This window comes from Pituophis catenifer, unplaced genomic scaffold, assembly GCF_029215685.1.
Source record: "Pituophis catenifer annectens isolate HBS135680 unplaced genomic scaffold, rPitCat1.0.hap2 SCAF_2, whole genome shotgun sequence".
Taxonomy (NCBI): domain Eukaryota; kingdom Metazoa; phylum Chordata; class Lepidosauria; order Squamata; family Colubridae; genus Pituophis; species Pituophis catenifer.
The window spans coordinates 120,636,730-120,654,064 of record NW_027256882.1 but is presented as its reverse complement, the minus strand read 5'-3'; the positions used below and the strand labels follow the sequence as shown (position 1 = coordinate 120,654,064).

The 17,335-nt window shown below is 42.0% G+C and overlaps 1 protein-coding gene across 1 annotated transcript; it reads left to right on the top strand.

Moving 5' to 3' along the window:
* Positions 1–1,388: 1,388 nt before the first annotated feature.
* On the top strand, positions 1,389–2,666 carry IER2 (immediate early response 2). Its single transcript, XM_070934363.1, has one exon. The coding sequence runs from the start codon at positions 1,549–1,551 to the stop codon at positions 2,272–2,274; it is 726 nt and encodes a 241-aa protein (XP_070790464.1). The 5' UTR covers positions 1,389–1,548; the 3' UTR covers positions 2,275–2,666.
* The last annotated feature ends 14,669 nt before the right edge of the window (positions 2,667–17,335 follow it).

Sequence of the window (17,335 nt, the reverse complement as noted above, 5' to 3'; positions counted from 1 at the left end):
TCTAGTTTCCTTTAATTTTGCTGATAGTACAAAAACTGAATATCCTTCCTATTCAACATCTTTGTCATGGTTACACCCTGGAGCCTTAATCAGTATGTGAAATATGAAGATTGCAAGTACCAACATGTGACCACAGTGCAAAACTTCTGTATTTGATGTAATACCTCTGTAAATTAAAACTCAGTAAGTCAATCATTTGCATTTTTCTGTACCCTATAGATTGTTGAGGTATCAAAATATATTATTATAAAGGATATAGCCAAAATTGTACTAACAAACCACACTAGCTATATTGGTGCAACCTGTTTAGAGAACACTAAATGGAAACAAGTTAAATTGTTTTGGTATCATCTGTGACATCTACTGGACAATTGGATTTTTGCAGCTCATATCTGGTAGTCTCAATAGTTTTAATTCATAACTTAACGTATTGCCATAGTGATAATGTTTGCATAATGAGCTTCTAAATAGTTATAAGTTTTATGTCACTCTTATTTCAAGTGGTTGGAATCAGGCCTGACTTAATCAGTAAGAACATCTGTTTCCAAATCTTCCTAATCCGTGTTTCATTGAAAATGCCATCATTGCATTTTCACAACATGCTAAATCAAAACTCAACTTAAGTCATAACATGGATTGTCTTTTATGCCACAATAAGTGGCTGTGTTTGGGCTCTATTGAATAGTATTATTTGCTGCTCTGCCTCAGCTGCAGATTGGCAACCTTATCGGTTGCCAATCACTGAATCTAACCCAAGAACAGTATGCGGAAGCCTTCCCCAGCCTTAAAACGTGCACGGAACGGATCTTATTTAACTATTTCCCAACGAGTTTGGAGCACGTGGCCTTCAGGCAGTGAACTACAACTTCCCAAATTCTTCACGTTGCAGATGATGCCTGAGGTCGAAAAGAGTTCAACAAGTTCCGTAGTTTCCCAGAGTAAATCTTACACTCCACCACATCTCATTCAGAATTCGCGAAGTATACTCCATTCCCAAGGAAACGAAAAAATTTATTCTGAAGCCAACTAGCTAAGGAATCGGCAGTTATCCACTGCTTGTCCACACCGCTTGCACAACCAGCTGCTCATTTTTTCTGAACTCTGCTACGCCATTTCAGCATGGAACCCGACTTCCAGTTCTTTGCTTAGCAGGAAAAGCCCGCCGTCCGCGATCCTCGTCTCCCGGCGACACCACCATTTGGCTCTTTTTCTTCTCCCGCCCTGACATTTCCGCCTGCCCTTCCCCCTTTCGGGAAGGGCGGCCAGTGGCGCGCAGTTACAAGGCCGGATGCGGCTCGCAGAGTGGGCGGGGGCGGCTCTGGCGCTGAGATCACCGGGAGTATAAAATGCAACGCGCTGGGCGCGGCCCCGCTTAGTCGGAACGGACGTCTCCGTAGCGGGCTGTCGGGGAGGTGTCTGCTGGGAAGAAACAGCCGGAGGCGCGCCACTTTCGCTTTTGGAGGAGGGGGGGTGGAAGCCCAGCCGTTTTTCTTCCGACTCGAGAGCTTCAGAAGGGTCCAAAGGGAAGCCCGGAGAGCGGCCGCCAACATGGAGGTGCAGAAAGAAGCGCAGCGTATTATGACGATGTCGGTGTGGAAGATGTATCACTCGCGCATGCAACGCGGAGGCCTCCGACTCCACCGCAGCCTGCAGCTCTCCCTCGTGATGAGGAACGCCCGCGACCTCTACCTCTCGGCCAAGCTGGAGGAAGAGGACGAGATGGGCGGAGGAAGCGTGGAAAATTTTCCTGAGCGGCAGCCGGACCTAGACCTACAAGAGACGGCGCCCAGCCCGCAGCATCTGGAGGGTCCTCCGGCAATCCTCTTCCCCCCAGCCCAACAGGAGGCGCCTCCACCCACGCCACAGCCCTGCGGCAGCCTGGATCCGGAACCTATGGAAACCCAGGAGGGGCCCGGTAGCAGCTTGCCCGCGCATTCCTTGACCCAGACGGCTTGGAGCCGGGGCGCCTCGGGGCCTCTGCCAGTCAGCAGGAAGCCGAGCCGTAAGCGCCGCAGCAGCAGCCTAGGCAAGATTGGCGCCGCCGAAGCCGGCCTAGTGCCTAGCAAGAAGGCGAAGTTGGCGGAGGAGGAGGGCGAGCGGCAGCCCCAGAGGCAAGAAGGGCCCTTTCCGAGCTTAGCCCGAATCCTGCAGGACCGGTTCTCTAGCTTGATCCTCCAGCCTCCGCCGGCCAAAGGCTCCGAGGAGCCCAAAGCGAACTGCAGACAAGGCGACGGCGTGCTGAGCATAATGGTGAGGGCCGTGGTAGCCTTCTAAAGCGCCCCCGCCGGGGACTCGTAGCTGAAAACTTCTCCCCGCGGAGAAGCGGGGCCTGCGGAAGCCCCTCTCTGGGCAGAGGAGCTCAGTGCCGCCTGTCTCCTCGGTGGCGGGACTTTGGCGGCGGGAGGCTGACGGTGGCGCGGGGAGCCCGAGTGAGGCCTTTTTCCCCCCCCGTCCTCCTCCCCCTGCGAGTTTAGGCGAGAGACGCTCTGGTGACTCGGAAAGAAGGCGAGACAAAAGGCCGAGCGACGGCTGGCCGCGGAGGGCGCTCCCTGAAACTGGGACGCGGTGGCTGAGCGCCGAAAGAGGAACTGGTCACGCCAGCGCGAACGTCGCTGTTCCTGGAAGAGAAGAGGCTGAGAACTTGGGGTGTATGGGTGGGGTGGGGGAGGGGGAAATGAAGTCGTTTCCAAGAAAAGGGGAAAGACTTAACAAAAACCCGTCAGGCCTTTCAAAGCCTGATCTGGGTGGAAAGCAACCACTATCTGCTGCGTGCACTTTTTTTTTTTTTTACTTTTGGTGCTAGTTCGAGAATAACGCTGAGTTTATTTTCGATAACGCTTTTGCGTTAACTTAAATTGCCAGTTCTAGGTTGAGGATTCTCCCTCCTCTCTTTTCTGAAAGAGGCTTTCTTAGGCAGCCGGGGCTTGTTCCCTCAAGGGTTAAACAGCCCTGCTGAGAGCTTTTGAAGAAAAGCAGCTTTTGTCAGCTCCACTCCTTAGATATTGGGGGGGGGACTACCCAGCATTCTTTTGCTCAGGGCCATCCCTTTTTTCTTATCTAGTAATTAAGGGTGATCGAGTGGCCTGTTTCTTTGTGCCAGAAATGCTCTCTTAAACCTGATTAGTCTTGCCAAAGCATCCGTGGCGAGAGGAGCAGGAAGGAGAGGGGAGAAACGGACCAGTCATACTAGTATGACACATCTCTCATATGATGAGCATTTGCATTACTCTGGGTCCAGGAGTGCAGGGGATTTCCTGTTCATGTTGCCTTAGCAGTATATGTGAGTGTGTGTTTGTGGCGGCTGTGTTTTTTTTTTTAAAGGTGTGGGTGGAGCTCGTGAACAGAGGGAGAGGAAGATGATTGGCATTTTTGTAAGATGTCATCTCAAACTTGCTGGTGGTTTTCCTAGGTGACTGGCACTGTTGACTTGTTTGGGACAGTGATGAGGAATAATGTTGTGATATTCATAAAAGATGGTTCTCCTCGTTATCCAGCTTGGATTATTTTATACCTAAAAAAGAGCAGTGAAACCTGTACTGTACTATGATCCTTATATTGAAGTGTTTTGTAAGGTCTTTTTTTCTTAAAACAAAAATCAAGTCATTCTGTGGAATTCCATACCACGTTTTCTTTTGTTCAAGAACTGCTGCTTTGTTTGCACAAATTTTGAAGCAGTTCCCATTGTACCAGAGTTAATGTGTTATGAGGTATATGTGTGTGCAATCTAGCTGTACAGTTTGGAACATAAAATGTTATGTGTTCCTGAAGTGCTGGTTTCATAAAACCAGCTGTAGATTGTTCACTGTTATGGTACTTTGTTACATGTATGTATCTTACATTTTTCTTTTGCCTTGAAGAGGGCAGAAAACCTCAAGCTTTTGTTTCTTAACCATTCATGGTAATTAATATTTTGATTAGTAAAATAAAGATTTTTTTTAAAAAAATTCTGTAGTATTTAATTTTGCTAAAAAAAAACCAACCACCATGCCTGGTTATAATAGAGCAGGATGTGGGAAGGGAAATTGTCAGTTTGTAAGCTTTACCATGAAATAGACAAGATCTCATGCTATTAAAAAGCACAAAAATATAAGGTAATAAAATGCAATTGAAATGAATAGAATTGCAAATCCAAAGCAAAATGTTTTAATCTCTCAGAAGCACATATAAAAATATTTCAGGCTCATGTGCAAGTTGGTTAGTTTAATGCTTAAAGTAGAAGATATTGAATAAATTTTTCTAAAAACATCAGTTTAGAAATCAACCTACATTTGTTTTCAAGAAGTGAAAATTTCTGCACAGGCCTTTAAAACGGATGGGATTGCATTTTGCATCTCCCCATCAGGTAGCCTAGGTTGCATAATAGTACCTACCATAGTTTCAGGATAACTGACCGCATGGGAAGGTTATATTTGGAGCTCCAGGAACTGAAGCTTGTAAACTTGTTTATCATGAACAAAAATAACTTTTCCGTAAATATGGGCCAGTAGCCAGCTGGACAGGATTGGCAGACAAGACCTTGGATGAGCTTTACAAAATATTTGCAAGTTGCAGTATCTTGATGTAATCTCCATAACAGCATCTGTGATACCTGGATCAAGTATCTGAACCTTTTCTGAAATGATTTAATGGTCCAACACAGGTTGCCAATTGGCTCCTATGGGCCTTGAACATACTGCAAACAACCAGGAAAATCTTTCCCTTCAATGAAAACCTCTAAAGAGCATAGCTTGTATGGTCCAGCCAGGTGAATGCTGGGTTTTTATCAGCAAAGTGCTTGATAGTTTGATAGTTCAGTGAGAAGACTTGGGGGGGAAAAAAGTACTATTTAGACACAGTGAATTTAGCTGGTGTTAATATTAAGTAGCCTACTACAAGTGAGCTTCATGCTATATTTGCAAACCACAAATCAAGTGTTTAGTATTTAATAAATGCTAATATCTGAATTCCCCTTTAAATTTTTAAAGCATTCTCTGGTTTGAGTGGATATGTCATGAAATAGCTGAGCAAGCAGGTGAGGTGAGATTAATGATGATGGGGCCCCAAGGGCTAAAGGAACTCTGCTGTGATTCAGTGCTCAGGAATTTACTCCCTGTAATCTGAGCTGCTTCCAGTTGAGAGACCACAACCTGGTAATTTTCCTCCATAACAATCTGGTGATTGTCCTTAGCCTATAGAATTAATTCCTCTGGTGCTTGAGGTTTCTGAAATGTAAATGAGTGATACAAAGTAGTTTAGTTCCTTTGTTTGCTTTTTTTGTGAATTAAGAGATTGCCAGAGGCTGGACACAAGAATTTCAAGTCAAATTTTTATGGATGCTTAAACACCATCATTTCTGCTTCAGAAATCCTGCATGACCAAATTCCTCCCACTGCACACAATTCCCAATACATAGAAAACTATGATTGGGCTCAAACATTCTACTAAACCAAATTGAATAAGCCATAATTGGCTGAGATCACAGAAGGGGTTAACAAAAGTATGGTTTAGTACAATGTGTCATTTCTTCTATAGGTTAGTAAGAGCGAGAGATTTCAAGTTAAGACCAACCCTATATCTTCCCACAAAAACTGCCACGCCTATTGGTGAGTCAGTCCAAAAGTCACTCTCTGTCACAGCTTGGCTGCTTTAACTGTGGGCGCAAAAACAAAGAAGTGGTTTGGCATTAGTAAGATGATGGACTATGACCTACTTTTGTAAGACTGCTAAGCGTTGAATGCATGCATAAAAGCAAACTGCAAACCTGTGGGCTTCCATATGTTGAAACTGCAGCTCTTGGCATCCTTTTACCATTGGTCATGCTACCTGAGATTCCTGGATGTTGCAATAACAATTTCCACACCTTTGTTTATTTAGTTTGAAGCATACCATTGATCTTCTGTTTACATGCTTCGCTCTCTCTCTGTCTCCCCCCTCCCTCCCTCTCTCTCTCTCTCTCTCTCTCACACACACACACACACAAGGTGCCCAAGGTAACCTAAGAATCTGACTAGGAGCAAAAACCATGATAACATACATAGATCTCTGCTATTTCTGTTACTCTTAGTCAGACATGCTTATAAAATACCTTACATTCTCCCATATTCATTGTTACTCTGAGCTACTCATACAAGTAGGGGATACGTTAAGACAGGAAAACCTTCAGCTGCTGGACTATAGTTCTTATTAAACTTTAATAACATAGAAATTTGTCATAGTGGAAGACACCTTGAAGAACATTGTCCTATAATTAACAATTTGAATTCACACAACTCTTTCTCTTGATACAAGATAGGTAATTGCAAAAGAATTGAGAAGCAAAGCACAGCATCTGGTTTAAAGATTACATGTTATTGCTATTTTATACATTCGGGTATAGCAAAATGCTAAAAATATGATGATGTGAGATCTCTGTCGTAGTTTTGTATTTTTAAAAGAAATTGCTAAGTATTTTGAGATGAGATGAGATGAAATATAAGCATACTGAGTACCACTCAGTAACCTGCTTGACTGTATGAATGAGCAGATGTACTTGACCATAAGTCTCAAACTTGAAGCCTAATTTACAGAATACAGTGTAGGAAGTTAGCACCCACCCCTTTCCTGGAAGAATTAAATATTTTAGGAAATATTAAAAAGGCAGAATATTGTATTTCCCTGGATGAGAAATGGAGAAACATGTTTTAAAGACAAAGCAGCTTCCTGCCTCCCTACCCCCCCACCTTTGTTAATAGGCCAGAGGCAGAAACTAAATCCTTTGTCAAAGGACCATAATCTGCAGCACAATGGGACCCATCTAAGACAGAAACTCACCATATGGCACCTGGAAAGATTACATCAGCCAGGAAGGCTAGCTAAGACCCCCACCCCTTGGGAGTCTGACAACCAATCAGAATACTCTTTCGGGGCCCCAGGAAGTTCAAAGCCAGAGAGAGCATAAAACCCGGGGACTCTCTGTATCTCGCCCTTTTCTGTTCAGGAACTCAAACCATGTGATCCTGTCCATCATTAAACCATCTTTCCAAGCAGTCTCCATGTTTCCAGTGTCTTTTTCCCCACTTGGAGCAGAACCCAGAAGGATATTTCTTCCAACAACAGAATAACAGAGTTGGAAAGGATCTTGGAGGTCTTCTAGTTCAACTCCCTGCTCAAGCAGGAAACCCTACCATTCCAGACAAATGGCTGTTCAATCTCTTCTTAAAAATCTGCAATGGTGGAGTACCCACAACTTCTGAAGGCAAGCCATTCCACTGAATAATAGTTCTCACTGCTAAGAAATGTCTTCTTAGTTCTAGGTTGCATCTCTGAGTTTTCCTTCTGTTACTTCTTGTTTTGCCCTCGGGTGTTTTGAAGAACAGTTTGTCCCCCTCCTTTGTGGCTACCTCTGAAATATTAAAAGACTGCTACCATGCCACCCACAGTCCTTCTCTTAATTAGACTAGACATACCCAGTTCCTACAACTGTTCACCATGTGTTTGGTCTCCAGACAAAATCATCTTTGTTGTTCTTCTTTGCTCTCTTTCTAGAGTCTCAATACCTTTTTTTTAAATCATTCAGTGATTTCACTCATACATACATATGGATCAATGAAAGAATGTTGCATCTGATTCCTTGGCTTCTCTTCACCAATGACAGAATTCCCATGATATTATCTATCAGGCTAATCCCAAAGTTACTTTTTCAAAAGATAACTGGACTTTGTTTCTCCTTGAAGATGTTTCACTTCTCGTCCAATTGAACTGAAGAAGCTTCTTGTATGAAAAGTGAAATGTCTCCAAGGAAAATCAAAGACCAGTTGCCTTTTGAAAAAGCATCTTTGAAACAACCATGATCTGGATGACTCAGAATCTGCATAGATACCTACCACACTAGTCTTTTTAGCACTCATTGTAACACAGTGCCAGGTCCAGGACTCATTGTTAACAACGTCAATGAGTAAGGGGAAAAGAGTGCATTAAATTCTTTCTCATGGTCAAGATCAGGCATGCTTTTTGACATGTAGTTTTTGTTGTTTTGTTAAAAAGCTGTAAGCTTTCTATTTTGAGTGTAGATATTAAAATGTTTTCTATGCTTGTCTTCCAGTACTGCCTTGAATTTTCTGTTCTGGTAGAGGATTTTTTAAGTGATTGAAATATGCGCTTTCATCTTTATATATTATTTTATTAGAATGACAAGTATTTCTTTTAATATATTATTTTAATTATGTTCTTCTGAAAATTATAAGGCACAAGCCACAGGGGTCCCCAAATACATATGCAACTTAGCATTATTTCATATGTATGGGTCCTACAAATATGAGGAAAGACCTCTCCCTGTCTTGCATCTTGAAGAGTAAATGCCAGTCTGGATCATGTTTTTTTTCAGCAGAAAGTTGCTCCCTCCAAGCTCAAAGCCCAAAATATCCTGTGTTCCAGCAGTGAGCCCTTTTGCCCATGTCACTGTCATTGTCTGTCATGTAATCTGAGTAGAACGTTTGCCTAGTCTTGCTTTTGTTAGAATGCAAAGAACTGGAGCTTTAGAAACTACACATTTCTCTCTTTTCTCTAGTATGCAATATAATAGTAGTTTGCATTTATTCTTAAGATTACTGTGAATGGGGACATTTTTGCATTCCTAGCTCCTTTATGTTTGGGGTGAAATCCTGACAGCCTAGACAATTCTGCATTGCACCTAGGAGCCCTGTCATGCCATTGCCTGTGCAAGACACTCCCTCTATGAATAGATAGAGGGGTCTTTGATAATGCCCCAAGCATATCTCCAGCAGAACAAAGGCAGCAGAACTAAAGGCTCCCACACACACAGAATGACTCTCTGCCAGGAATCTGAATTCCCTCCACCCCCTTAAGGCACAGGCTGAAGGACAGGAACCCCCTCCATCTCTCTCTCTCCCTGTCCCCACCCCCTCACACACACACTCAAGTGAGGATGTGGGGCTGCTGCACGGTGAGGAAAGTTTGGCATGCTAAATGCAATCAGGATGGTTTCCTGTGCACCAGCTACTACTGGAGACAGGATACTGGAGCGGATGGCTTGTTCTGCCTTGCCACCAGCCAGGCTGCATCCGGCACCTGCTGAAGTTCCTATGTTGTCATGGAGTGTGGGAAGGGGGAAGCCCCATAAACATATATACAGTACCTTCTATTAGATGATATTTGGAGTCTGGTAACCACTCTCTTCTTGGACCAGGTAATTCTGGTTAAACACTGCACATCAACTGATGTAGAATTTTACTTTTCTCTTTTCACTGAGTTCCTGAGATGTTATTAAATAGTGGTAAGAGAAAGAATGTCCAATATTCTCTAGTTTAGAAATGTAACTCAGAGAAAAGCACTTTTCCATCAAAATAGAAGGAAAGAAACAGTTTGCAGCAATTCTCAGTCAGGCATAAAGGGAAGACTTTCATATGCATTAACTGGACATACAAATTGGGGCATATGTCTCTCTGCATATGCATACACATACACATCCAGAATAACACACACACAGTAGGTTTATATTAGTACCAGCTGTTTCCAAATTCTTAGGTTACTTTAATGGATGTAAAGAAAGAGGTGTGTTCTGGTTATAAAGCTGGCAAATGAACACAAGTTCTAGCACTAACTAGTCCGCCCACACTTTGGCTGGAGGCTGAAATCCTTCATTAATTTCCTTCTTTCCACCCATTTTAACCAACAAATCTCAGCCTAAATACGTTGTAGTTGTCCCCCCTTACCCCCTATCTTTAGAATCCTTTCTTCAGAGCGTAGGCTATGTATCTCTATTTATCCCTCAATCCTTACTTCTCATGACACCTATACCAGTAGAGTTGGAAAGTGGCATAAAACGCACGTCGCACATTGGAATTGCTTTTGTTTAGCCAGCCTCCCTTAAGCGGAACAGGTACGCCTTTACCATTCTGCTTGTGCACTGCCTTACTGTTGGAGAAGACAGGGATCCTACAATTACAACACTCCTTAGCATGTGGAATTTCTATTGAATATGATCATGGGCAAGGAGCAGCCAGACAGCCTCATTAAATTGCTCCAACCAAGGCAATTATGGGCCCCACCTCAGAATAATTAGTACCCATGGGAAACTGCTTGGTAGACAGGCTGCATAAGCTAACAGCTAGAGCAGGTTATGCTAGAAGCTAGGATTCCTGATGTTGTCATCTTCCCACCCACCTTCCAAAAAGAAAGCAACAAAAACTAGATGGTGAGAGTAGAGAAGGAGCTTGGTTTCGGACTGTTTTTTAAGGATATAGGTGATACTTGTTGTCTATGAGCTTTAGTTCAGCCTTTATGGTAATAACTGGTATACATGCAGAATTAAACTTACCAAGTAAGTCCTAATGTTGTAAAGCTGAAGCAAAACAAAAAGCAAAGCAGTAACTCTTCAGCATTGCCACATCCTATTATTCTCTATGACTTATAAACATTTGTTTGTATCTAGCAAAGTTATCAAATCATGAAGCAGCCAGAAGAATGAGGGAAAGTTCATATACTTCTGCATGTTTCTTGCTTCCTTATTCAGTAATTCCAGAGTTTGTAACTTATGCAGTTTTGATATTTATTGTTGCGGCAACCAATTAGTTTAAGCAAAGTAGAAAATTGTTGTCCTTTTTTTAAACTCACAGGCTGAAATGGTTGATATTCTGCACCCAAAGCTTGTTTACAAGTCTTCAATATTTGATTTGGAACCAGACTCTTTTGGAACTGATTCCAAATTAATGAGAGAACCAGTCCTTGAGGGAACTAACCTTTGGGAACAGACAGAATTTGTGTCATTGTTTAACCTTGGTTATTAAATCTTGGTTTAAAAATAAAAAAGGAATTTCAAGTTTTTCCTTCTGTATCTTCTTTTTAGAAAATAGATGACATAGTATTTCTCTGTCTATATCTCATATTTTAACAGAGTGATGACCTTCTAACCTTGGGCCACTTGTCATACTGTGCTCGGATAAAGCATTATAAGCAGAGATGTTGGGGTAGAAAGGGTTGAAAAAAATCTTGAAAGCCAAAGAAAAGAAACAAGGATGCATAGGTTGCCTCCTCTTTTGAAGGTAATTCTCTTGAATTATCATTCAAGATTACTCAGGGTCCTTTTTGTCAGAATGTGATGCCTGCTGACACCATCAGACTTAAGAGTTACATGAGAAAAAGTTATGCCCTAAAACTATGTGAGGTAAAAGGGTTCTTAATTCCTTCTTGCCCAAATATTGTTCCTGATTCTATGGGAACTCTTATGATTTCTCTAGAGGCATGGAATGTAAGAATGATATAGAGTACTTTGATTAGACTGGGCTTTCTTTTCCACCTTAGGTGATGCTCTTGTTGCCTCAAGACTTCTGAGACCATTTATCCTCCTACAAATTCATCTTTTGTTCTTCCCACTGCCTGACTGCACATGCTGGATCTCATGGGTGCAGTCTTAGGGAGGAGTCTTTGGAACACTTTGGCAACTCCTTATACCTCATTTCAGCACGGTGTCCTTTGCAAATTTTCCCATGGTATGCTGGTCAGGTTGAAATAACAACAGGATGGCTAGCAAAACCTTATCCTTGATTACTACTGAGGAAATTTAGTGAAGTCTGCAAGGCAGTGCAAGTTTTGAAGAAAATGGAACATCTTGGTCAAAACCATTGATAAATAAATATGATCATCAGTGCTTTAAGTTGTCTTTGTCTGGTCTCCCCTCAGCATTCAATTCCTTACAAATTTTATCCTATTCTAGAAACTTTAGTAAATTTGCCTGCTATGAACAGCCAAGTAATATTTTTTCTCATTTAATCATTATCCTTGAGCTGCTGACTTCTTGGAAAGCAACAGCATCTGCAAAGCTCCATCATACCCCTGGTCACCAGATGTTTTTCCTATCCAAAGGAGTAACATAAAAATAGTTTACCTTCTTTTCCACATTCATAGAATGTAAAACCCAAGCCATTTTTGTCTCTCAAAATAATATAAATTAATCTATGCATCTTTATGTATATCTGCCACTAATTGTGTGGCATATTTCTGGGTTTATTTCACACACTTTTTTTAACCAAGAGAAATTTACTGAAAATCTCTTCAATTCAAAGCATGAGATGAAAAGTTTGAGTAGCAAAATAGATCACTAGCATCAAGGAATAAAGCATAACTACAGTAGTTGCTGACCAAACATATTGTACCAGTATTCCTGAAGCAAAAACATACCGGTACTTACCGGTAATTCAAATATATGGAGAATCTGTTGTATAGAATGTGAGATTATGCATGTACAAAAGTAGGGGTGTGCAATGTCTCAGATTTGATTTCAAAAAGATGCTTCTGAACATATACAGTACAAATGTAGTACTGTCGGCCACTATTTAAAAAAACTGCCTCTTTTCCAGGGGTGAAATGCTCCCAGTTCAGACCGGCTCGGGCAAGTAGGTAGCGATGGTGGCGGGCAGTTCAGAGAACCGCTAGCAAAAATCCCTGCCCCCGCCCCCTATGCCCAGCTGAGCCATGCGATCATCAGAGCCTTTTTTTCCCCCTTTAAATGGCTCTGACGAGCCAAGCTCGGACGATCCCAGCTGAGTTGCCTGCTAACTAGCAAAAATCCCTCTGCCCCCCCGCCCCCCAGTTTGCTTACCTTAGTTGCTGGTCACAACGCCTGCCTTGCTTCACTTGCTGTAATACTTGCAATCCATTGCATCAGCAAGCAACTGAATCTCCTTGCCTGCAATCAAGCTCATCGGTGAGCAGCTCTATCTACCTGCCTGCCTTTCTGCCTGCCTTGTACCTTCTTATTGCAGGGGTCTCCAAACTTGGCAACTTTAAGACTTGTGGACTTCAACTCCCAGCAAAGCTGGCTGAGGAATTCTGGGAGTTGACGTCCACAAGTCTTAAAGTTGCCAAGGTTGGAGACCCCTGTTCTATTGGGTAAGTTTTTTTCCCCTTTGGGAGCTTTAAAAAAAATAGTTAATTGGGATTTTTTTTAGTTGTTCTTTTTTTAGACCTAGCCATTTAAAGTTTAGGAAGTTTTAAATTTATCTGCGTTTATATAAAAATAAATTAAAATAAAATATTTGTGCAGCTTTCTGAGATTTAGTGTGTTTCTGTAGTGTTTCACTCTAACTACACAAACACACAAAATCTCACAAAGTTGTATGTGGAATTTTGTGTGTGTAAAGTGTGAAAGTTGGTTTTTTGGGCTTTTTGTGGCTGTGTGAGGTTCCTGTTTGTTGCAGGGGCCATTTTGGGTCTAGCACAGCTGCTTTTACATTGTGAGTGAGCGTGTTGTGTTGTGTTGTGTGTGTGTAAAGTGTGAAAATTGTTTTTTGGGGCTTTTTGGGGCTGTGTGAGGTTCCTGCTTGTTGCAGGGGACATTTTGGGTCTAGCATAGCTGCTTTTACATTGTGGGTGAGCCAGTTGTGTTGTGTTGTGTTGTGTTTTGTAGGTTAAAAAAGGGCAAAGAAGTCACATTGACTTGGCCACGCCCACCCAGTCACCTTACTACCAAGCCCCGCCCACTAATTAAGCCACACCCACAGAACCGGTAGCAGAAAATTTTAGATTTCACCCCTGTTCTTTTCTGATCCTGGGATGCTTTCAGGAATTGCAGGCAGGTACTATATTTACATTCCCCTTGCTTTGAATTCCCTTTGTGACTTCAGAAGTGCTGAGGCAGCCCTAATAATCAGTGTGTTGGTGCATGCAAATCAGTAAAACTGATAATTTCCATTTTGTCAGCTACAGGTAACATAAAAATTAATGGTTACTTTTACAAGACAGAAGATGCCATCCTTCATATATAGAACAAAAGATCTTTGTGCCTGGATCTCAAAAGCTGTCTCTTTTCTTTCCCTGTGTGGGCCTAGGTTGCGCAGACCTATGGCTACTTTCTACTGTTCGGTAACTGAGAAATGAAGAGAACAATGGCAGCTCTTAACAATGGTTGCTCCCTCCTAAAATATTTTTCCATGCCCCTTGAACTATAATATAGAGGTATTATTTTAATGTGTTTGCCTTCAAGTCAGTTTTTGAGTCATGGTGACTGACCGAATAAATTCCTGCAGCTTTCTTGGCAAGATTTCAGAAGCTTGCCATTGCCTGCTTCTTACATTGAGAGAGAGGGATTGGCCCAAAGTCCCCCAGCTGGCTTTGTCTATGGCAGAACTAGAACTCACAGTCTTCTGGTTTATAGCTTGTTGCCTTAACCGCTACTCCAAACTGGCTTTCATTATTGTAATAGTACTCTGTTTATCTGGCATACTTTCCTACATTCAACAGCAGCATTTCACATTAAGTAGTATGTTAATAGCATCGGTTAAAATACTACGTTGAGGCAGTAGAGGCAGGGTCAAAATATCAGTCATATAAGATTACAGGGTGATTTGGGGGCAAATGTTTTCTCACAGCCCAACCTATCTCTAGGGATTATTGTTGAAGTTGGGGCGGGGGGGAAGCAAGAGGGAGACTATGTATACAGTATTAAACTCCTGAATGAAAGGCTAGATATAATTGATTAATTAATTAATTAATTAGCTACCTAGCTAGTCACACTGGGCCTTCTTGATTGACAGGTTAGTAATCCACCTCCAAATTATGGTGCTTTAGATGAGAACATAACTTTGTTCAGCAAGTCCCGCTGGACAAAGATCTACCGTCTGTACTGAAGTTCAGACTGCAGTTATCAAACAGGATGCATTGCTCTATTTGAGGGAGGGGAAGAGGAAGGAGAAAGGGAAGCGGAAGGGAAGGGAAGGGATTCATCTATAGTGGAGGCCAGAAATTTCTCTGCTTCCTTGAATTACATATGTTAGACACAGTTCTCTCCCTAAAATCAAATAGAAAAGCCCTTAGTAATGCTATACAGTATATTAACTACCTGCCCCCACTTTATTTCAGGGCCATTCTTGAGGCTTTCTTTCAATAAGGACAGGGCAGAAGAACCTCCTAGCTCATTCAGTCCCTCTAAGAAAGACCACTATCTATAGTTTTAATGTCAAGATTTTAACCCAACATTCAAAATGGTATCAACCAATGTCACTGCAAGTGTGGATTCTTTCTTTACCAACCAAACATGTGAGATTAAAGCATAAAAGGGAAAGTTACCAGGCAGAATTAAAACTCCCAACACTTCAGCTTGATTTAAGTTCTTGAATATGACAACAATCTGCCATGTCATTTAAACTTAGCCCTCAGCTGCTATGGTGCAATGTTTGTGTGCCATAGCAGCGCCTTTGTTGCTGTGCTTCAGATTAGCCTCCCAGTGTGATGTATGAACAGGAGCTGGGATTTAAGCAAACACAGATATGTATGTGCAAAGGCTGAAGATTTTTTTCTTGGCTCCTTCCGCATCAACACAATTAAACGATGCCTAAATCTAGCTGTTCGGCCACCTGCTCCACAACCTAGCTAAGAAGCTGAGGAAATCTATGTCAGGGTGGATGAATGCACTCCAACTTGGCTTCATTAAGCCGTCTGGGTGGTGAGTGATTAAAAGGAGATGCTGATACCCCCTCCGGCTGCATTCCGCACTGACTACGCAGCAGCCTCCGATCCACCCCCGTCTCCTGGCCAGCAAGTGCGGAAGTGGGGAATTTCCTGGCACCAGATGCGGAACAGGAAAGCGGAAATGAAAACAGCAGCAAGCCAAAATAGATTGAGGATGGGAAGAAGGGGTGGGTGGGCGCTTGTCTCTTAAAGGCACAGGATTATCCATAGGCCAGAAAGGAAATACATTTATTGAAAACAGATGGGCGAGTGTTCAGGCAGGGGCATGGTTTCTCTTTGCTTTCCCCCACCCCCCACCACCATCCACATATTAATAGCAACCCATCTTGCCCCATAACATAGTTTCCCCCCCCCCCCCTTTCATTAGCCCATTCAAAACATTACACTGCATGGGAGCAATTTAGGACAAGACTGTAGGTGGCCTCTGGCGGTACAGAAAGAAAAACAATGCATCACACAGCTTTTCTTTTTGAACAAAATGCCAATTCCTAGCTCTGTCAACACAATGCATGCTGTGAGAATTATCACCACCCCACCCATATACAAGCCTCACAAAGTTGAAAAAATATGCTCAGTTGTCCTTGAGAACTGTGAGCATAATAGAGCTCTAAAGAATTTACCTCCTTTTCTTCTTGCTGAGACACTTTTAGTAGTCTGAAAGGAGGAAATGCTCATTTCCCAAGCGACAGAGGCAATCAGCATTTGTGACAATGCGGTGACTGGCTGAAGTCAGTTAGCATTCCAGAATGAATCGGTATTAAAATGGATCTGAATAAAAATCCTCAAGAAAGAAGAAAGCACACAGTATCTAGCTGAACTTAAATTCTCAGAAATTTTTTTGCAGATGTGCTCAATATAATCTAATTTTGTTCCTTATGATCTGTTATCAATTTATAGGATAATAAATAACAGACAGTCCTCCCCGTTCCTCACAAATTCAAGCCAGGCTTCCTTCCTACTAGATGCCAGACCATGTCTATCCTGATATGTACCCCTTTCCTCAATATCCCAGCTGTGCCATTTCCTCAGGCTATTTAGCGTTGTCTGAAAGTAGGAAAGCTGCAGGCAGGGAGTGGGAAGGGGAAAGAGAGAGATGGGAGTACTCATGAATCACCAGATGCAATCCAGTCTTTGGAAGTTAGCCAAAGAACACTGCTTTGAAGCAACCAAAAAGCCTAAAGCCGTCACTCTATCACTTATTAATTGTTCATTCTTGTTTGAGTAAAAAAAGATAAAAATACTATTGAGTCCATGAGTAAAGGTGGTTCCAATTAATTTTTCAGAAATTAAGAGTGTTGTGGCCTCTCCATTCTATGCCTGTTCTCTAATACAAATTTGAACCCTTTTATACAGGAGAATGCTGTTAAACTATAGTACACAGATTAAATGTCCCTACAAAAATGTAGTAGTACTGCATTGCGAATGAATACAATTCTCTCTGGATTCATCCAATTCTTGATATAACTGAGGGTACCTTTTTAAAATTGTACTTGGAAAGATCCTTGTCTCATATACTTCATAGATAATAGTGCTAGAAATCAAAAACTAGTACATGCCTCTGCAACACGCTATTTTGATTAAAAGCTATGAGGAAAGCTGCCTACTTCTATAGATACAAAAAGCTTTATATTTCCCAAGACATTATTTCTGTTGTATACTAATTAGCTACAAGTAACAATTTTTAAAATATATTTATTGATGATAAACTTATTCCTGGACCACACTGATTCTTTTTTCTATGGAGCAAACCCTCCTAATAGTCCAGGGAATACACTGAGAATGCTTTCTTTATATTGGTTTGGCTCAGAGTTATACTGGCAATCAAATAAGAGGCATTCTTAACATGTTAAGAAAACTTGGCAAGATAGCCAATGTATATTTAACAATCATTACT

Coding starts and splice junctions, on each gene's coding strand:
- IER2 (XM_070934363.1), top strand. CDS start 1,549: ATGGAGGTGCAGAAAGAAGCGCAGCGTATTATGACGATGTCGGTGTGG.